Source organism: Taeniopygia guttata, chromosome 1 (genome assembly GCF_048771995.1).
Source record: "Taeniopygia guttata chromosome 1, bTaeGut7.mat, whole genome shotgun sequence".
In the NCBI taxonomy this organism is placed as follows: Eukaryota; Metazoa; Chordata; class Aves; order Passeriformes; family Estrildidae; genus Taeniopygia; species Taeniopygia guttata.
This window is the reverse complement of record NC_133024.1, coordinates 100,580,042-100,600,219: the sequence shown is the minus strand read 5'-3', so window position 1 is coordinate 100,600,219 and position 20,178 is coordinate 100,580,042. Positions and strand designations below refer to the sequence as shown.

General features: G+C 38.0%; 1 protein-coding gene across 10 annotated transcripts in view; it reads left to right on the top strand.

Moving 5' to 3' along the window:
• SH3KBP1 (SH3 domain containing kinase binding protein 1) overlaps window positions 1–20,178 on the top strand; it is a 210,863-nt gene that overhangs the window by 121,128 nt on the left and 69,557 nt on the right. For all 10 annotated transcript variants that reach the window (XR_005981493.2, XR_012057801.1, XR_012057802.1 and 7 more), the window contains one exon: window positions 7,839–8,035. Coding sequence is in view for 4 of the 10 variants with exons in the window: in XM_072934443.1 (XP_072790544.1) it covers window positions 7,839–8,035 (197 nt within the window). In the remaining 6 variants the exon portion in view is untranslated. The remainder of the gene's footprint in view (window positions 1–7,838; window positions 8,036–20,178) is intronic.

Sequence of the window (20,178 nt, the reverse complement as noted above, 5' to 3'; positions counted from 1 at the left end):
ACACAAAAAGGAGGATCCCTTACTCTCCCTGCTCCATCTCTTTACAGCTCACTTTCTGCAAACTTACTCATCGTGCTCTTCCTGAAGAAGCCAACTGGTGGTGCAGCCAGCTTCTTCCATTTCATGTCTTCTCTGTAGTCCATGTTTTTAGGCAAATGTCCACGAGTTTGCGTCTCCAGTGAAAACCATTTGGAGACATTCCACAGAATTGTTTTCATTTAGGGATATCTGGTTCAGCTTGCTGATTTCTCTGTGAATTAAGCTGGAGTCAGTTCATAACTTTAGATTAGTTATGCCTAGGCAATGCTTGGATTCACCTGTATCACATTGCATGAAGTCTTGCTCAACTTTGTTATCAAGCTTAGAGCTTTTACTTCACAAACACATGCTCAGTGCTCAGTGCTAAATACTTTTATTTTGAAAGCCATTTTCCAACTGCTGCGTTTAAAATATGTTTTCTTGCTTAACCAAGTCCTGTAATAACTGTTGAATTGGTCAGTGCTTCTAGAGATACCTTCCACTGAAATATGCAAGATTATCTCCTGCAGAAACACCCAGCCTTGCCTGTATATGCTGACATGGCTTTCTTGGTCATGAGGTATGCCAGGCTCCGCTCAAAAACAATTCCAGTTCCTTTGGCATTCTGCTCATCAACCTGCTGTCAGAAGTCTTTGCTACTGCATATGCTGGAAGAAGAGAGACACACAGCAACAAAAAACTTGTCATTTTGTTGATCACAGCCCTCTTTTCTCTCATCCTGCAACTTTCTTGCACCTCCACAAACAACGCTTCTTGGATTTCTAATTTTTTTATTTTTACTGATTTAGTTTCTCTTTCTTGCTTCGCTTTCTTTTTCTTCAAAGATGCAATAACTGAGGAACAATGCAGATAAAATGCTTGATTTGACAAATCTTTGCCTCTCTTTCCTTATATGTGGATCCACAATGCTGTCAGTAATAGCTATTAGATATAATGGAAGAAGATCAGGATCGTTGAAACAGAAACGTTCGTGAGTAACCTCAATTGTGCTTTGTGTTTTCTATTGCTCCACCACTTTTTTTACCCTTTTTTTTGTCTCCCTCCCCTTAATTCTTGAGGAATTATGGCTGGTCAGAGTTCTGAGAAATCAGTATGTTTTGATTTCCATCCATTTATGATATTGTAAACCCCATTTAGGAGTATCGGAATGTGAGCAAAGTTCAATGAATGAGAAAAATGTGGATTTTAACAGTTCTGAAGAGAGGACAGTTACAACTTTGTGTTTCACCTCACCTTGTTACAACTTGCTTGCAAAAAGGAGCTTGTATCAAATACACAGCTGCTACAGATGCTGCAATGAAAAGATAACATCTGAGAAAGAAAAATTATAAAATTGTGGGAGAGAAATGTTCTTGATTAAAAATTAGCATCCTGTTTGCTGGAGAACAAATGTACAGATGACATGGGATTGGGGGCCATGTGTGGAAAAATCATGTTGACTGGGGTGAAATGTGAAATCCTTCTGCTGTTTGGAATTCCCATTACCAAGTGGTTTTCCATGAGTTTCACAAAAGATCGGTGCTTGGTGAGTGGCAGGTAAAGAACCCTATTGGCTGTGGCTGCTTCCCTCTCCTTCCACATGTGATAACGTGCCTGTATTGGATGAAGGGGGTGAAAAAAATAGTCCCCAAATGAAGAGGATAATGGTTGTCTACAGTTGTAGAGCTCCTGAACGAATGATTGTTCCTGTTTGCTCTTACAGTTCTTGGGGAAGTGGCTGGGGAGGTGGGGAAGCCGCCAAGTTCTGCACTGATGGCTCTGTGCTCGTGCTGCAGAAGATGCGTGTGCTGCATTGCCCTCAATGCATGCTGCTAAATGGGGCCAGGCACCACTCCCCTTCCCCTTGCATGACCACTTCTGCAAGCATAGAAATCGTGGGGTATTTCTTATGTGGCAAGAACTGTTATGCAAAGGAATATGAACATGTTGAAAGCAAATGACAAAATATTTAGCTAACAGTTACATTTTTCAAGGAATGACTGAGAATAACAAATAATTACTAATGTTGAGATAGTCTCCCTCAGCTATTTGTACATGTATAATCACTCTTGGTAAAGAAGCATAAATTTGTGTTTTGAAAGAATGAATTTATTAATCTTTAAACTAAGAAAAATTAACAAGTCTTTCTTCTTCAGTAGTATTTAGAATCCAATTTCATTTTCTTTGTTTTGATTTTTTTATGATACTGGAATGCTGGGGATGGCTTCAACAAAATACAGGATTTTGATAAAAAGCAAGCTCAAGACTAATACCTTATAGGATGTGGGTATTTGTTCTGTGTTCACCAGTATATGAGGAAAAGGAAGAAGGACAGTTCCTGTCTCATCTATTGCAATTACCATGTATAACTTCACCACCTTTGTCACTCAGATCGGTCACCCGGGCGTTCCATGGTGTCGTTCTCTAAATTGAAGGAAAATCATGTTTCCCCTTGCTTTCCTTCCCTTCCATAAAGTAGAAAAACTCGATAAACTTTGTTTACAAATTTCTTTGTTCTATCAAACACAGTTGGCAGTGTTTCTGTCTGGCTGCCATATCAAATCAAGAGATCCTTTGCATTGTCTCAGGTGTGTGCCTCTGAACAGCTGCCACCACTTAACAAAGCTGGGAAGTGCTCAGAGGACCAGAATACTACAGGCCTTTACTGTGTCAGTGGTCAATCTTTTGCCCAGGGCCATACATTGTCAGCAGAGAGAGCAATTCAGAATAAAAGCCAAAAATTAAATTGCCAAATAATCACTCAAAATAGAAAGCTCTGTAACCTTAGAATGTATTTCCTTTTCTCCCCTGCCATTTAAAACTATTTAGAAATAATTTGTTTCCTGCTTTGAATGGAGTTAATTTTACCACAGCTGTTTATTTTTATTTTAACAGCTTTAGTTACACAGCCCTTTATCATCCCTTACTATCTTTCTGATTTAGAATCCTGGTTTGATGCCAGCACAGCTCTGAGAGGCCGTTTCTGAATTAAGTCTGATGTTGTGGTCTCTTTTTAATCCCTGTTTGAGCTAATCTGTTTTGGTACATTTCAGAATGTTTCTCTCAAAAGACCTGTAACTGCTATAGCAGGAGTGTGGTGTGTTTGAAATGTCTTGAGGAAACTAATCTTTCTTCTATACCCATAGAGGAAAAAATGTGTGAAGTGCGAAATTCCTACAGTTTTGAGAAAATTTAATCTTCATGAATACTAAATGAGCTTGCATTTGTAAGGAGCATGAATCAATAAAGAATCAAAATTCTGAGTGTTTTTAAAAAGCTGTAGACCCGTATCTTGTTTCAGCCAAAAGCTGAAACAGTCGGCCTCTGGGAATTTTGACTTCTTGTTGGTGATGGTCCCTTGTTCAGACTTCAGGGAACTTACTAGAAAAATACAACCAGTGCTTAGATTTGAGCTCTACCTTGTGGTGCTACAGATGATTCAGCAACAATAAATCGAGGTAAAAGAATAGCAGTTTTGCTTATAGAGCCAGAAATTTGAAGTGACACTACCAAAATACTTGAGAAATATGTCCTGAGAAATATTAAAGTTCTGAAAAACTTTCCTGCTATTAAGACTGACATGATAGTAAGCATGTTAGTGACCACCTTATTGATGTTATGTTCTTAGATTGTCAGCTCTCCAAATGCTGACAGAGAGCTGACAGATTCTAGAGAAGTTGCTTTAAAAAAAAAAAAAAAGTAGCAAAAAGTAGGGAGAGGCCTGACTACTGTAGCTTTTATCGTATACTGGCTTTGTTTGAAGTACTTAATGGGCTTACAAGAAGAGCCAGATGTTCTCAGTGTTTCTGAGGAGAGCAGTTTGCTGAGCTGCTGGCCTCATCCTTGTGCTGAAGGCCATCGCTGTGGTAGAGCACAGCTGTCTCAGGCTGAGTGGGTGTGATGCTCAGCAGAGAGGGGGACTGTGACCACTGAAATTCTCTCCAACTTTTAATGTTCATTTAGCAGCCTAACCTCCCAGATAGCTGAAGCTCTTCATGAAGAAAATTTCATACTTAAAATGCATGCATACATGACATGACAGTCTGTGTCACTCGGGTTCCTGCCTAGATCCCAGCTGTGTCCATGGGCTACATTTATCTTTTGGAGAAACTATCCAGCCAGCTGTGTTCTGCCACACAGCTAAACTATTTGCATAGTGGCAAAAAATTCCATGAAAAGCTGAACAAAAAAAAAACAAAAACAAAAAAACCAAAAACCAAAAACAAAACACCAAAAAAACACACACACACACAAAAAAAACAACAACAAAAAAACCGCAGTGTGATTGGAAGAGGAGCATTTTTCTGGTTTTAAGAGGAAAGATCACCTGAGCCAGGTTGCAGGTGCACCAAGAGAATTGCTGATAGATGTATACTGATACATATATATACACACACATATATGTATCAGGGAACAACCCAATGAAAAAATAAGTGAGGAGAGAATTTATCTGGCAAGGATGGGCATAGTGTTGGAAATCCTTGCTTCCAATTTTTTTATCTGTCTAAATCAGAAGAGTATATCTCATGTACCTGGACAGGAAAGTAAGAGAGGGTCTCCTCAGCATGCCTTCAATATTAAGAGCATGTTAGACTATTTTCTGCAGGACTGTTCTGTACTCAAGCAATGCATTATTCTTTCTATATGTTACTGCAGATCCTCAATTTATCTGATTTGTTCTACAGTTTCCACTGCATACAGTTCTTCTCTTTTGTCCCCTTTGTCTCCAGAATCCAGTCATGTTGTGGTAAGAGCAAAAGCAGGGCTTTTATTCTTACTGATTTATTTAGCTAAGTACAGAGAACTCCTTAGTTTGGGTCAGTAAAAAATAATTTAACTAGATCATTTTCCCAAGTGATCTGGAAGAACTCTTTTTAACTTTGAATGATCTTTGTATCTGATTGCCAGTTTTGACAGGCCACACTTCAGTCCGTTCTGTCCTCATTAAAAAAAAAAAAAAAAAAAAAAAAAGCAAGAAAGGGAAAAGAAGCAATGCTGTTATTTCCTATGTTGCTTTCATTTTGAGGACTGTATACTGACACAGCTCTGTGGCAGTACAGAGAACAAACAACTCTTGGATTATCATCAAGCACAGATGTGTGATGCTTGGGAAATCTGTTGTGACCCTGAGGTGAGGCTTCTGATACAAAGTGTGGTGCCTCATCACAGAAGAATGGTCATAAAGGCTGAAAATGCTGTAATGAAAAACAAGTGATTACCCAGAAAGAAACAAAAGCTATATTCTTATTAGAACCTCTTGAGGTTTCTGATCTTTCTTTCATGTAGACTTCAAAGATCTGAAATCCATGTGAGACCTGTTGAGTAATTCTCACAATTACTTTCATACTTTAATTCCATGCACTGACCAAAGTTCAGATCTTCTTCTTCTTCCACAATTAGGGATGCAGAGAAACTATTTTGATAACCTATTTTAAAAACAGATTTTCTGTTCATTCCAAGGAGTGGCTAAGAGCAGTCATGGATTCTTATCAGTTACTTCTGGAGCGAGGTGTCTTCACTGCTTCTTCCCTCCATCACAGAATAGTTTGAGATTTTGGCGAGAATGACAGTACAAACCTTTGCCAGAGAGTAATTTTCCATATCAAGATATTCTGTTCAGCTAAAAGATGGCAATCACTACAATTTGGTTGAGTTTTTTGAGTTGTGGAAGTTTTATACTCACTATAGTCAATTGCTGACCATCGTCTTTGCAGTTAGAAGTGGTAAATAAAGTTGGTTCTAGCTTCTGTCTCAGCCAGGGCCCCAGTGATTGATAATTTGCAAAGCTGGAGAAGATCTATCTGGTAGAACTTACAGCTTCTTCAGTTACTGCCCAAGTCAGAGCAATGGGAGGGAACAAGAAAGGGGCAGTGACTTAGCCACACTGCCCAAAGAGATTTATACCTGTCTAGCTTAATTTACCCTTGTATCTCAGAGTGCCTCTGCTGGAAACACTGTGCAGTGGCTCTGCTATGGATAGCCACTCCTCTCCTGCCCTCCAGAGCACCAATCAGCATTGCAGTCCATGCTTAAATTCCCTGGTTACTGATTGCCTGAGGTCTGGAAGAGAAGTAGTGCACAGAATTTATTTTACTGATGGTAAGCATGCTACCATTCTAACTACCATAATAAATATGATAATTAACCAGATTTGAGGTTTTCTCCCAGGCCCAGAAAAATAAAACATAAAGAAATCAAGACTTTTGCATATTTAATTATGTATTAATTATAACTAATAAATGTAATAGTAATAAATATAATAATTATTAAGTATTGTAATGTAATTATTTAATATTAATTTGAATTTAAAATTAATTTAAATTGCAATCCTGCACAGCTTATGGAAAAAATAACTTGTTTGGTGTTATTTGAACTAAATTGAATATCTGATGAAATAGAAATGTTGCTGATGTTCAACAGTAGATGAGCAGCCACTAAGGAGGCTAGAGGGTCAATATCTTTTGATTAGTCTGTAGTCTTTCTGTTTGTTTCTAATTGGGAACTTTCTCTAATTCTGCTTTTATACTCATTTCATGTTAAAGATACACAAAATCTCAGGGCAACATATCATGGCTTTCCTGTTTTTGGCTAAAAGTCCTGATCTGACATGTAATTCCTGATTTCATTTCCTAGCACCCTGGTTTGAAACCCATTTAACAAATGAGGCTCTCATGTCCTGGATCATGAAGATGTACCTGGAGGCCTTAGAACTTGCACTGGTTTTGGTGGTTCATCTGTACTATCAACCTTTTATGATGAAAATCAATTGCAATCTCTTTGTTGACCTTGATACAAAAGTAATTAAAAAGAAAAGCGTATTTTAAATTCTTCTTTCTTTGACTTGTAAGATCCACATCTGTGACATCATGAGTGCTTCTTAGGGAAATGGGAGGATTTGAGCTCCTTATTGTTAGTTAGAATTAGTGCTGTAGTAGCAGGAATTGCTGTGTGTGTTTTCCTGGAAACAGATCATGTAGGGAGGCAGATTTAAAACTGCTCTAGGGAAGGAAACTTCAGTGGGTCACTTTTGCTGCCTGTGGCTGTTTGAGCTGATGCACTCTTCTGTAGAATGGCTGAAACATCACCTTATTGCATCTGTGGCCTATGCTATTCAAGCAGCAGATATTTTCAGATAAATGCAGGTAAATTTTCCTATTCACTGAAAGAAGTAATGCAAATCAGAATGTCAGTTTTGATCTGTTATATTCCTAGAGGAGAGTGTGCATGGGTGCTTTCCTTATGAGGCTGTCTGTGCTGCAGAGATGTTTAATTTTCAGCAGGGAATATATTATGCAGCTTATTTGATTGCAAATTTGTTTGAACAGCTTTCAGCTTTATATTTCCCAGTTAGGTAATGTAGCTTTAGATACTAATTGCATAATTGGCTTGAGTCACACAGATTTAAGGTACAGCATGCCTGATCTGACTGCTTGTTAGCTTTACGTGGCTTTATACAATAGGTGCCTTACAGCTGAATTTAACTCTTTCTTTTATTGAAGGCCACTTCCAAAAAGGTTTTGCTGAGGAATAAGGATTTTCTTGGTACTCAAGAAATCACCATCCTAATTTGTGAAGTTTTGATGCTGGAGTATGCATGTTTTGTGAATTTGTGGATTGGTGTAATTTCTAACCAGTACACCCATGTGATGAAATACAGTCATTTTTCCAAGTCAAAATGAGTGCATGGCACAGAGAGCATCTTTTCTACCTGTTTCTTGTGGTTTTGTTTTCCTCGAGAGGAAGGTGGGAGGGATCATTTTCCAGTCACAATCAGATCTGAAAATAGTGAGTTTCACACCTTTCATCCCTCCTTTTCACAGGCCTAAAAGATGCTACAGGCTCTGAGAGTGATGGTGGTGACTCTTGCAGTACAAAATCAGAAGGAGCCAACGGAGGCACGACAATCCAACCCAAAAAGGTCAAAGGTGTTGGCTTTGGAGACATCTTCAAAGACAAACCCATAAAGCTACGACCAAGGTCAATAGAAGTTGAAAATGACTTCCTCCCAGTAGATAAGGTATGTACCTTTCTTCATTGTCTCTTGGTGTTGGTTCAAAGAAGTTTTCATCTTAAAGTTTTAAGTTCTGTCGCTGGGCAAAACTTGAAGCTTTATGGTCATTATTTCCCAATCTTCCTGTAGACAAAGTTCTTCTTTTTTTATTTTTGCCTCAGACCAGAAAATGGATTCCAGTAAGATTAGCTGGATAATAAAATTAAAAAAAAAAAAAAAAAAAAAAAAAGAAAAATTCATTGCTCTCAAATATTTTCTTTATACAGACAAAAAAAGAATTGCATGATTTCCAACGAAGTCTCGACTAAGGAAAAAAAAAATCTGTGAAATCCTTCCTTGAAGTGAACAGATTTGTTCACTTAAACACACACACATCAGTTACTGATGTGCTGATGTGTTGAGAAGTGTTAGGAGGCTTCCACAGCCTCAAGTTCTGCATAGTTACATGATGCATTTTCTGTGCCCCCAATGGTGATTTTAGGAAGCTTCTGGGCTCTTGATACCTGGTGTGGCAACTTGTCACCTTTTGATTCATGTTTATCCACATGTCTGTAGAAACAGAAACTACAGCAATTACCTTTTTTGGCCTGCAAGATTTTTTTTTCAACCTAGATAATTTCAGTGATCTGATTTATAGCACAGCGCCCATACCCACATCCACCCTGAGTTACAGTAGTACAGGAGAAGAGGAGGTCCTGCAGAGAGAGATTGAATTATACTGAGGGATATTTGGTTAATCTTTTGCAGGTGACCATTTTTCAATTAGTATAAAGAGGGTAGGGAAGAGCTGGAATAATCTTAAGTAAAAGAAAAACCTGGACTGTATTACTGCTTGACCATTGCTGACTTCAAAGCCTGCTTGCCTTCTGTTTCTGGGTGGACTTCCTAACTTACATGTGGGGTTTTGCAGAAGCATTTATTTTCATTTGAAGTCTTTGAAAAGTCCTTATGAAGTGACCTTCATTCCTTGAAGGAAAATCTTACTCCACTTTATAGTTATGTGAAGTCTTACCTTTGTTTTGCACAGACAATAACAGGTTTTTTTACCCAGCCAAAAATGGAATATACAATTTTCAGGAAACTTATAACACAGACCTTCCTTCCTATGTCTTCAGATTCTCCTAAAATTGGCGTGGTTAGTAGAAAAGAATGGCTTCATTTTGTAAACACAATCCATCTTTAGTGTTTGAAATGTGTAGATAACTAAAGGCACCACTTCTTTCCTGTTGATGCTTTTTTCCTGTCTAGGATTAGGTTAACCTTTGAGAGGTGCCATTCAGAGGCTTCAGCACTGTGGTCTTTGCCTGAGAGCAGCACCAAAACATGAGTCAGTGACAGACATCTGTTAGGACTGCAGACCGTTTACCTCCCTAAACACATTTTCCCTGCTGCAAGAAATTCCTCCCTTGTCATTGCCATGTTTTTTACCATTTAATGTTGAGTGTAAGAGAATCCTGCATTAAGTTAACCATCACTACCAAGGTCCAATTTAGCTTGATATCTCTACATACTGGTTCAAAGTGTAGCAATGCATGAAGAGTTCCAAATCCGTCCATATTTTTCTCAAGCAATGTGATTTTTAAAGGGATCTTTGCCCTGTTATGTGTATTTATCATTTACAAGTAGCCTTAGTTTTTCAATAACTTGTAAACTTCTGAAGAAGGACAAAAAATGCTTTCCTCTATTCCCCCTTTTTAAATACTTTTTTAAGCTTTCTGAGGTTTGGAGACACTAAAACTCTTTCTGTTGCTTTTTGATACAGTTATTGATGAAACATTATTGATGTAATGATGATTTTAACTTTTTGATTGAAAATATTTCCTAACAACAGTTGTTTTTTAAAAAGCATCAGTAAGCTACTGTGAGGATTGTATAATGGGGGATTATTTATAACATGATATCTCTCATGTAAAATGTCAGTCCCATCTACAGAAGGATCAGCAGGGTCTTATTTTGTTGGTGTTATCACTTTGTGTTCTAATATGTTTTCAATTTTATGAATCATAAGCTTAGATCATATTTCACACAGAATTACTGGGGTGTTAAAAAGTCTTTTACACAAATATTGGCAGGAACATGAAGGCAGAAAGGTTTGCTGCCATCTGAGCAGAAGAAGATGCCATTAGGGTCTCCTGTAAATCACCAGGCAGTTTAATGTGCTTGAAGTGTTTGCTCAATGGCAACAATGTGTAATCACCCTTGCCTTTTAAGGTGATCAATAAACCCTCAAAAAAAGCAAAACTGAGGAATTGAATGAAACCCCATTGGTTTTATTGGTGTGCAGAAATCATTGCTTAGCTGTTATTTGTTCTAAAATCACAGAGGCAGATTATCCTAGGGAAATTAATGATGCAGTTGTGGGAGATTGTTTGAGCAGTGCTATCAGAGCTTTTAGAAAAATAGAAGAATCAAATACTTATGCTTTGTAGTCCATTTCATTGTCTCTTGGTGCTGACAAGTCAACCACTGGCAGTGTATCAGGTGAATCAGATTCCTGGGGCTTGGCTCTGACAAATTTCCATTACTGATAAATGTAAGTGAACTGTTTTACAATGCTGCACATGACTGAAGTCGTGGTCTCATGCAGTCATAGTCAAAACTCACCAATAGATGAGTTTTTAGGAGAAATACAGTATGCATACAGACAGGTTGTGTGCAACACTCTTGAAGCAGCACAATATTTATGGTCAAATAGAAGTGCCTGTCTCACATGGTTCACCTCTGCTCTGCAGCTTCAACACATTTAAACAGGTGCTTCTGCTAAATTCTTTTTTTACTTTTGCATTTTGTAGTAGCTTATCTAAAGCTTCTGTTGCTAGGTTGGACTTCCTTCCAATCTGATCTGTACGTGCTTCTGTTATTCTAACAAGCTATCATTTTTTCCTCTTCTGTATCTAAGAATAAACCTCTACAAGCATAGGAAAATTAATTCAACCAATGCATTCCTTAGTCTGAGTTTACTGTATTGAGTTGATTTGTGAGATGGGGCTTCAGCTTAGAAATGCTAAAGACCATGATAGGTGAATATAAAATAAGAGGTCTTAAAAAGCTGGTTTTATCTTTCTGAAAACAGTCCTTTCTTCATAAGAGACTTTTGGGAGTTTTTTACATTTTCCACTTCAGGCAAAACTATCATTTTTGGCTAGCAGGGGTGGATTCGATTAGAGCTAGATTTCATGAACATCCTTTGATGAGATCACAGTACTGTTTACCACAACTTAGTGTAAATTATATACTCAGCCATCAACCCAGGGAGTATTGCAGACACTGTAATGATTTAATATAAAGGGGGAAGCTATCATGGGTCTAGAGTCAGCAACTTGTAAGAGCTAGTTAACTGGTGTTTAGAGATCCTTACTGCAAAGCACTGAATTCATACAGAAATTTTTATTTTTTTTATATATTCACTATGCTTTGGATAGCAGAAATGAAGAACTAATGGAAGTAGACACAAGGGCTAGAGGGGCTAGAAGCTCTTGTCAATTATTAAGTCTACCTGTCCTTTGTAATAAGATAAAAAAATGTAAACTCTGAGACTGAATGCCTGCAAGGTCTGAGTTTCTATTTCGAGCTGGCAAGCTGGGAACCCAGAAACTGTGCTGAGAGTCTGTCTTTGCACACCTGCTCTGTCAGTTCCTGCCTGCCTGCTTGCAGAAAACATTTTTACCCCTTAATTTTCAGTTGTCATTTAAAGAGAAATCTTTGAGAGACACAAGTTGGAGGCTCCTCTTGTGTTTCTAAGCCAGCTGAGGATGTGCCTGAGCTCTGCCAGCCCTGCCCAGTGGCACCTGTGGTGCATTGCCAGCCCTGGCTGCGTGTGCTACATGTGTTTGCAGCTCATGGCTCGCTGCCACTTGCTTTGCCTCTCCATGCCTTTGGAAGTGCTTGCTCCCCTAATAGAAATATTGGTGTCAGTGTTCAAAATCCTGAGATGAAAAATGGATGCAAGCAAAACCACCTGGTTCTGACTAGCAACGCTATTAAAAACACCTGCTGAGGCAGAGAGCACAGTGGGAGCATCAAGTGTGTGTGCAGCACTTTGCACTTGAAAGCACAGGTTTCTGGCATTCCTTTCTTCAGAGACAGCCATCAGCAGTGGCAGCAGCAGACGTGGCAAGCATCAGCAGTTTGTCTAATTCCGTGTAGGAACAGAGGGGGCACTCATCTGTTCAAGCTACATTCATGTTCTGCTTTGAAGTTTCTGTCTGCCACAGTCTGGCATCCCTGTCCTAACCATTTATTCTAGTGCCATCTTGTGAGGAAAGCTGCAGGGGAAGAAGGACCCTGACCTCTTCTGCAGCTGTCATGAGAGCAGGGCTGCCTGCAGCAGGGTCTCTCCCCTTTGCTGGTGTAACTTCTCATTCCTTGAGCTCACTGTGGAAACAGGATTTATATGTTTCTTTCATTATGTGAAAAAATACTACAGGTTTGCAAATGCTGGCTTGATGTTCATGAGGCAGCGTGGACATTATAAATAAATACTTTAGAAGATTATTCCTCCTATCCCGGAGGAGTAAGAAGGAGGGGTAGGGGAATTAAGATTGACAGGGGAGAGTTGAAAAGCAGTTTGCCCTATTTTGGGGAGGCAGACTCAAAGCAGGACCTAGCACTAAGGGAATAGAATGGGAGATGCAAATTTAAGTTTAAAGAGAGGTATAAATTTGATAACTTCAGCTGGCAGTGACTCTGCTGAGTCACTGAACTGTGCAGTGTGAGTAAAGGGTGACTCCTGATCTCCTGTATGCTTCCTTCCCTTCCGTGCTATCCCATCTGTGCTTTCATGTTCTGTCAGTTTGGTTTCTAAAATGTTCAAGCTGTCTGGACAGAGTTGTCCAGGTACTGATGACATGGTTCAGCTTACACATCAGCCTGCACTACTGGTTTTTGGCAGAGGATGTTACTCACACACTGGTTTGTGCTGCCTGTGATGTTTTATTAGGCTTTTTTTTTTTAATTAAAGCAGCTATTTGACTCTAAGTAACTGCAAGTTAGTTGTCCATGCCACAAGACTTTACAAGAATACAGTTGGACTTTATTCAGAAAAAATTGTCAGTGTGAAAGAAACACACCAAACATATGCATGAAAGTATTTTCAAGTGTTTCTGACTCAAACTGCTTGAAGAACATCTTAAAATAGAAGCAGAGTAGTGTAAGAAGTACTGATAGTACTACAAGTTGTTCCTAAAAGTAAAGTGGAAGGTCTGATCTGTCCTCCTGGGGTGTAGCACTGGGTTTCTGCCAGATTGATTTCTCCTGGAGGAGTGCTCTGTGGGAAGGAAAACTCCTGTTATTTCAGTCATGGTTTTGATTAGGAAATCTTAGGATGCTCCAGTCAGAAAAACAGGATGTGTAGGTTTAAGCTAATGCAATTTTATTTCATAATAGGATGGCAATAAAAGTCTATATGTTTTATGTTGCCCTGGATCCAGCTGGTGATCATTAGCTTGCAAGCCACTGTAAATCTCTGAATTTCAGTTGTACCATTACCAGGCCCTTTGCCCCAAGAGGCATTCTAAAAGAAGAATTGTTAAAAATGCCAAAATGCTTTGCTTACATAGCTTATAATAAGGCTGACTTCCTGAGTTCCAGAGATACTTGATGGAGATGTAAACTGAATTTCTAGGAACTTTTGTCTCATGTTTCAACAGTACAGAGAAAACAATATTACTAATTTTTAATTGTTTATTAATAGCAATAAAATCTACCTAAGCAAAATTAATTTATAAACATTGATAGGAAAATATCTAAATTAGTGTAATCAAGGCTTTGGGGATAAACAGTTTTATAAACTGTCCTAGTGTTTCTCAGTAAAATGTCTTTTTCTTTCTTGCTCTATTTGGATTTTGTTGGTTAGTATTTCTGATTTTTAATTACTACAGCTGAGCTTGTACATTTAATAACTTTGACAAGATTATAAAGAAATTCTAATGAAATAACTTCTGATATTTGTAGAACACATTACCTTTGAAAATTGAAGAAATAGTTATGCAAAAAAAAAATTACCTGCCTTGAAATTTACTTACACCACGTTGAAATTTACGTAAATAAAAAGGTTGATGAATGTAAACCAAACTGAATATAACCTTTAAAGTGAAATCTGTGCCCTCATCTTTTGTTGTGTATTTAGCTTTATTAGCTTGCGGAATTTTTCTGAAATGTTTTCTTTCTTTATACTTTTCTAATTGAGGATTATTTTTAATAGTCAAATGAAAATAAGAATATATAGTATCTTGTGGCTTGCTTAAATGTTAAATCTTTAATTTCTTCCAAATCATCTGTGTCTTTCCCTCCCCTGACCTTATTCAGACATTTTAAAGTTGAATGTTTGTAGGGAGACAGCATAAAAAATTTATAAGATTTTAATGGAACAGAGCTTCATGTTGAAGATATTTCAGTTTCTTGAGCATTTTTCTTTAAAAACAAAAGACAAAAAAAAGACATAAGTTACATGAAATTTCAACCTTTCCCCCCCAACCCACCAGAAAGACCAATGCATTCAGAACTTGTCATAAACTTATTTGCCTATAGAGTTAGTTGCAAAATTTATTGCCTGGGCTTTTCACAAAAGCTCTGTAAATTATCACTCACATCCTTGCTTTTCTTAGCTGGTGGTCTCAAGGTGCCAGGAAAATCTAAGCTGGAAAGGAGAGGAAACTTCTTGCTATGAGTGCGCAGAGGTAGGAAAAGGTCCAGATTTCCTGTGAAATAAACAAATGGAACTTTTGTTTCCTGGGGATGGCCCGGCCGTGAGTCAGTGTCAGGGCTGGGCTCCTGCTCTCACTGAGCTGAGCTCATGCAGGGCAGGGGCAGGACTCCAGGGCTCTTCTTGGACACTTCAAGCTGCTGAAGGCAGCTTGGCTTCACAATGGGAGAGGAGGTATTTATTTTACAATTAGTTGGGGCTTTCTTTCTGTGGCTGTTTAAAAATGTATCGTAATATATATTCTGTATAGCACAGGTTTCATCTGTAGGGTTCTGTGGCTCTTCTGCACACTTTGGAGATGCTGGGTAGGTAAAATAAAAGGAGAAAGAGTGCTGAGGATGCTGAAATCCATTCCTGCAATGGAGGTCCATATTAGAATAGGGGGTTACTTTTGTGTGAAAACCATATTCTCTCCTGGCTCTGTTTACTTGCATTTTTTCCTTTCGGCCTGTTTGGCCATTAAACTTGCACACGTGTTTTCTATTTCTATATGATGTGTTTTCAATTTTCTTACTCTAAAGAATAATACAAGTTTAGAGTTAAGCAAGACAAGTTTTAAAGTCTCTAGGATGTGTTGCTCTTTCAAATGTTTGCTTAGTAAGTGAAAATTCACTACCCCCACCCCGTGTTTTTTCCTTCCTAAATACACCAACAAAACTGTAAATCTTCTTGGGAGGAAAAAGAGGAAGAGCTTTACTAATTCCTCTTCTGTGCGAAGTGCTATTTGTCTAAGTGAGGAAAATGGATATGAATGAGTGTTTTAGAAAATTATATTGCAATAATAAAACCAACATGGAAATTATCCTTTTTCCCCCCCTCCAAGAAAAAAGCAACTAGAATCAACTGTTGCTTATAAAATTTTATGGAATGCTGAATGGAGAGATACCAAGTAAACTATTTGATTATTTGCAGATACTTTGGCAGCTTAGTACAAAAATGTAAATTTCCCTCAACTTTGGCTTTTCACAGCAAAAGTCAGTAAGCTGTGTGCAGAAATGATGCAACAAGTTTTTTGAATTACCTTTTATCCTAAAATGTACTATGTGTCTTTCTTTTATTCTGCCTTAAACAAAGAAAAGAGGAAGGAGGAAAGGAGTGTGAAAGGACCATAGATCAGCCAGGCATTTGGTAAGATAAAAAATCTCTAGGCCAGTTTCTAAGAAGCCTTCTGAATGCTTTGTGTGTGTGTGTGTTCTATAGGAGGTTCTTGGCATTCTGTGTTTCTAAAATAGTCCTTAAACACTAGAGACATGAGCTCATATTGTTACAGTTAGTTGGCTAAGTGCTTTATAAAAGTTTCCCAATAAAAGCCAAGGAGAGGAAGAGAGGGCAGCTCCTGGGGAGGAAGTCCTGCTGCAGCAGTGACCAGTGGCCAAGCAGGGGCTGCTGGTGGCTGCTGTCTGCTGGGCTCTTTGCCACACACTGGCCACACAAAGAGCAGAGCCCTTCACCTGGACAGCTGATACTTTCTTCTGCAGCAGCCTCGGTACCTGAAGCACTTGCTGGATAAAACCTGAAACACATGGTAAAAGTCATTTTCCATTTGTATTTTGAGTCACTTGTTGCTATGCAGTCTTGCCTGTAAGTGTTTAAAATAAAAATATCTCCCTATTCTTCCTCAGTAAATTCTGATTTAAGTGATGTAAGGTGAGGGGAATAACTCCAAATCTAAGAAAATGAAAGTTAATCTGAGGAGAAAAGAAGAAGTATAATTCCAAAATGGAATAAATATTTGTTGTCAGCACTAAATCTGGTATAATCTGCATGACAGTATGGGTTTGTTCTTTTGTTTATAATAATTGAATTTGCAAAACATCATTGAACAGCTACTTGTCAGTTTGTTGAAAACATCATAACTTTCACAAAAGAGCAAAGAAATATCGTTGCCGTTTTAAAGAGGATGATAGTAAAGAAGAGACATCCCCTGCTTACTGTTTTCATAGATTTTTTTTTTAATTCTTCTCAGAGATGGAAGTAGCTGCACTGCTTTTCTTACTGCTGCAAAAGAAAGTGGAGATTAATGTAGCAGTTGTAAGGTTCAATAATTGCTGTAAAAGAGGCAGGTTTTATAACCGTGTTTTCTAAGCTGGATGGTGCAATCTGGATCATGCAAGTTACCAGCTGCAATCTAGACAGGCATGGTTCTCTTGGGAGAGTAGGAAGGAATTTCATTCACTCAGTGCAGACTGACTAAAGTATTTTTCCTAGAAGAGACAGAAATTAATTGTGAATGGCAACCTGCAAATGGTAAAATTCATGACAAAGAGAGCAAGGGTACATGCTTCCTTTACATTTATGTGAAGGAAAGTGAAAAAGGAGAATAAAAAATAAAGCAGGGAAGAAAGAAGGCTTTCTGCTTAAAAAAATACTTTTGATACAAAAGCACCTTCTGGCATTACAAATCTGCATCTTGAGGAAAAACAAAAATGAGCTTGTTCATCGTGCTCATTCTGATGTGCACGCTTCCAGAGCTTTGAGATCAGGCAGCTGGGAGCGTGCTGTGTGGGTTTCCTTCTGTGCTTGCCTTTTATTTCATTTACTTAAGTGTTTTTACTCATCAGTGGTTCTAATATGTCTCGCTCCAATTGTTTCAGCAGCGTCTATCTAATCTAAACTCTTTTTCTCACCATTAACCTTTCAGGAAGGCAGATTTTTAGTTCATTAATGGTTTGAAACTGACAGCCCGACAGCATCAAATGTCAGGAGTCCAAATTTTACAGAAGTGCTGGTGATTTAATGCATGCAAGTTAAGATATATAGGTTTCTCTCCTGTCCAACACATCAAACATGTTGGAAGGAAAAAAGCTTCTCCAGTCCCCTTCCTGTCCATAATTTCAAATTTTAAGAACATGTCAAAATACGAAGTCACAACAGCTTTAGAATCTGAACTTACCTGCTGGTAGAAGAGGTTTAGCTGTGGACTACACTGCAAAAAGCAAAATGTGCAATGTTCTGCTCTCCAATCTATCCAGAGTTTTACTGAAAATGATGTTTCACTGCTCATGGTTTTATTTCTACTCCCTTTTCCATCCAAGAGGTTAAACTAAAAACTTTGCATGGTTTACCTACTTATTTCTTTGAATGGTTTTTCAGACAGCATCAATTTCTCTGGTGAGTTGCATAATGCTAATGAAGATATTTTTCATCTGTGGTTTGAAGACTGATGGTCTCCTAAATACCTGGTAGTTTTAGTGCTTGGATAAGACATTTGGTGCTGGCTTAGGTCATTTCTAAACGGAGCTCAACAGCTGGAAACAGGAACAGAAGCAATTTTCTATTTAAGCAGTTCAGAAATTGCTGAAGAGATGTTTTGTCATTGCAAATGGGAAGTTGCAATGACAAGAGTCTCTGGAGCAGCCTCTCTAATTAGAAGTCTTCCCCACTACGAAGGTTTGAGACTCCTCTAAATGCAGAAATATAAATTACATAAAAGTGGACGATACAGTCACAGTTCAGCATAAATATCAATTTAATCACTGAGAGAACAGTTTGTATTCATACTCTAAAATATTGTGTATCTCAAGATGTCTTAAGTCTCTAGTGGTTTCTCAGCAAAAGCTGGTAACAATCAAAGCCCTTCCTGACAGCTTAACTGGAAATAAATCAGTGTTTATTCAGGAGGTTGGTAAGCTGTACAAGATTTCACTTTGTAGTGCTGTGATGGACATAATCCACCTTACAGGTCATAACATGTTTGAAGTGGCTAAACAGGAAATGTAAATATACATTTCTGTACTGTGGATTTGTCTTTTTCATTGGAATAGCTGACTGTCAATCCAGTATTTGATTTTTATAATCTTTTAGATTCATAGTGGGTTTTCCATTTCTGTGACAACTACAAAAGATGGCCCAGGAAAGTAGACTTAATATATACCATAAAACCTTTCTCAGTTTTGAAATTTTTCTATTGAAAATTTCTGTAGTGTCCTATCAGAGGACTGTATAATTTTGAAGACTTTTCTGATTATTTTCTCCATATATCTTTGATCTCTCTATGATTTTGCTTTCTTTTTAACTGAAGAACTTAGTGTGTTTGATAATATTTGGCTGGGAGATAGGAGTTAGAGTAATCCTTTGAAGTTTCCCTTAGTTATCACTTTGGTTTGATATCACTTCACTTTATTTAAATTTATTTTCTGAAGAGTTCTTTATGCAATATTCCATTTCCATATGTTAAAGAATAATATTTCTTGGAAATTGAAAGATCCTGGGAAATCTGTAGTTCAGATGAGGACTGTGTCTGGGTTCTTGTTGTGCCTCCATGAGAGGTCAGTACTGGAAGCCTGGGGAAGATGTTGGGAAGGTTGCACAAACAAAGAAATTCCTGCAAGGAGTCTTAACAGCCTCTAATAATTTTGAAATTTATATTAATAACCATAACATAAGGATCTTTGTTCCTTGGCAAATCAAGCAGTCACATTTTCATTGCATGTAACATTTTAGCACCTGTGGTTCCTGTGAAAGCATTCCAGTCTGCTGGATCACACACTGTGGGAAGGAGTTACCTCCCTCTGTTTGTTTGCAATATGGCACCTGCTAATTTCCTCTGATAGCCCTAAATTTTTATTGCGGGAAGAGTTGAGTGAGTCCTTAATTTTTATTACCGGAAGAGTTAATGAGTGACTCCTCCCTATCTACCTGCTCTCCTGATTTTTATAGACTTGTGTCACCTGTATCTTTTTTTCCCAGAATGAGGGATCTGTTCCATATGTTTGATCATTCTTGGTGACTTTCTGTCTTTTTCAGTCCCTCTGAGAACTCAGGGGGTTTGTGTGTGAGGGCAGAGGGATGTGAGAACTGCACACAATGGCTAAGATGTTGGATGAATTTATGCAGCATTTTTATAGCCCTTCTCATTGCTCTTTATTACTTTCCAAAGTATTAACAACTATGGGCTTCAAAGCCTGTCATTTCTGCCTTAAGATAGCACTTTTCCTCCAAATGTGTCATTTTATTTCTACCTGATCTTAGTTTCTGTCTTTCCCCTTTGGTGGGTCATATGGGAAAGTGTGGAAAACAAGAGCCTTGATCGAGATCCCTGAACAGCTCCACTGATGACCATGATGAAACTCTTTGTTTTCTGTCTTTTAATGTTATTTATCCAAGTTAATAAATTTTTTAAAGGATAAACAGTAAACTCTTCTTAATCTCAATTTTACTTTTGAATGTGCAGTGAGGTTAAAATTTCAATCTTCTTCAGGAGCCAGAACCAGGAACTTTTAAAATTTGTGTATTTTAATGAAAATTGCTGTGAATTGGCTATGCAAAATAGAAAAAATAATACAGGACTTGTATAAAGACAGCACTGTATGCCACAACATCATTATTTAATTATTTAGTTATTAGGTAGCTGGATTTATAGATTTATTGCTAATCTGTAGATATATAGATCCAGATAGATAAGGGCAGATGGCAGGTAACATGCATGGACTATAACAACAAAGAT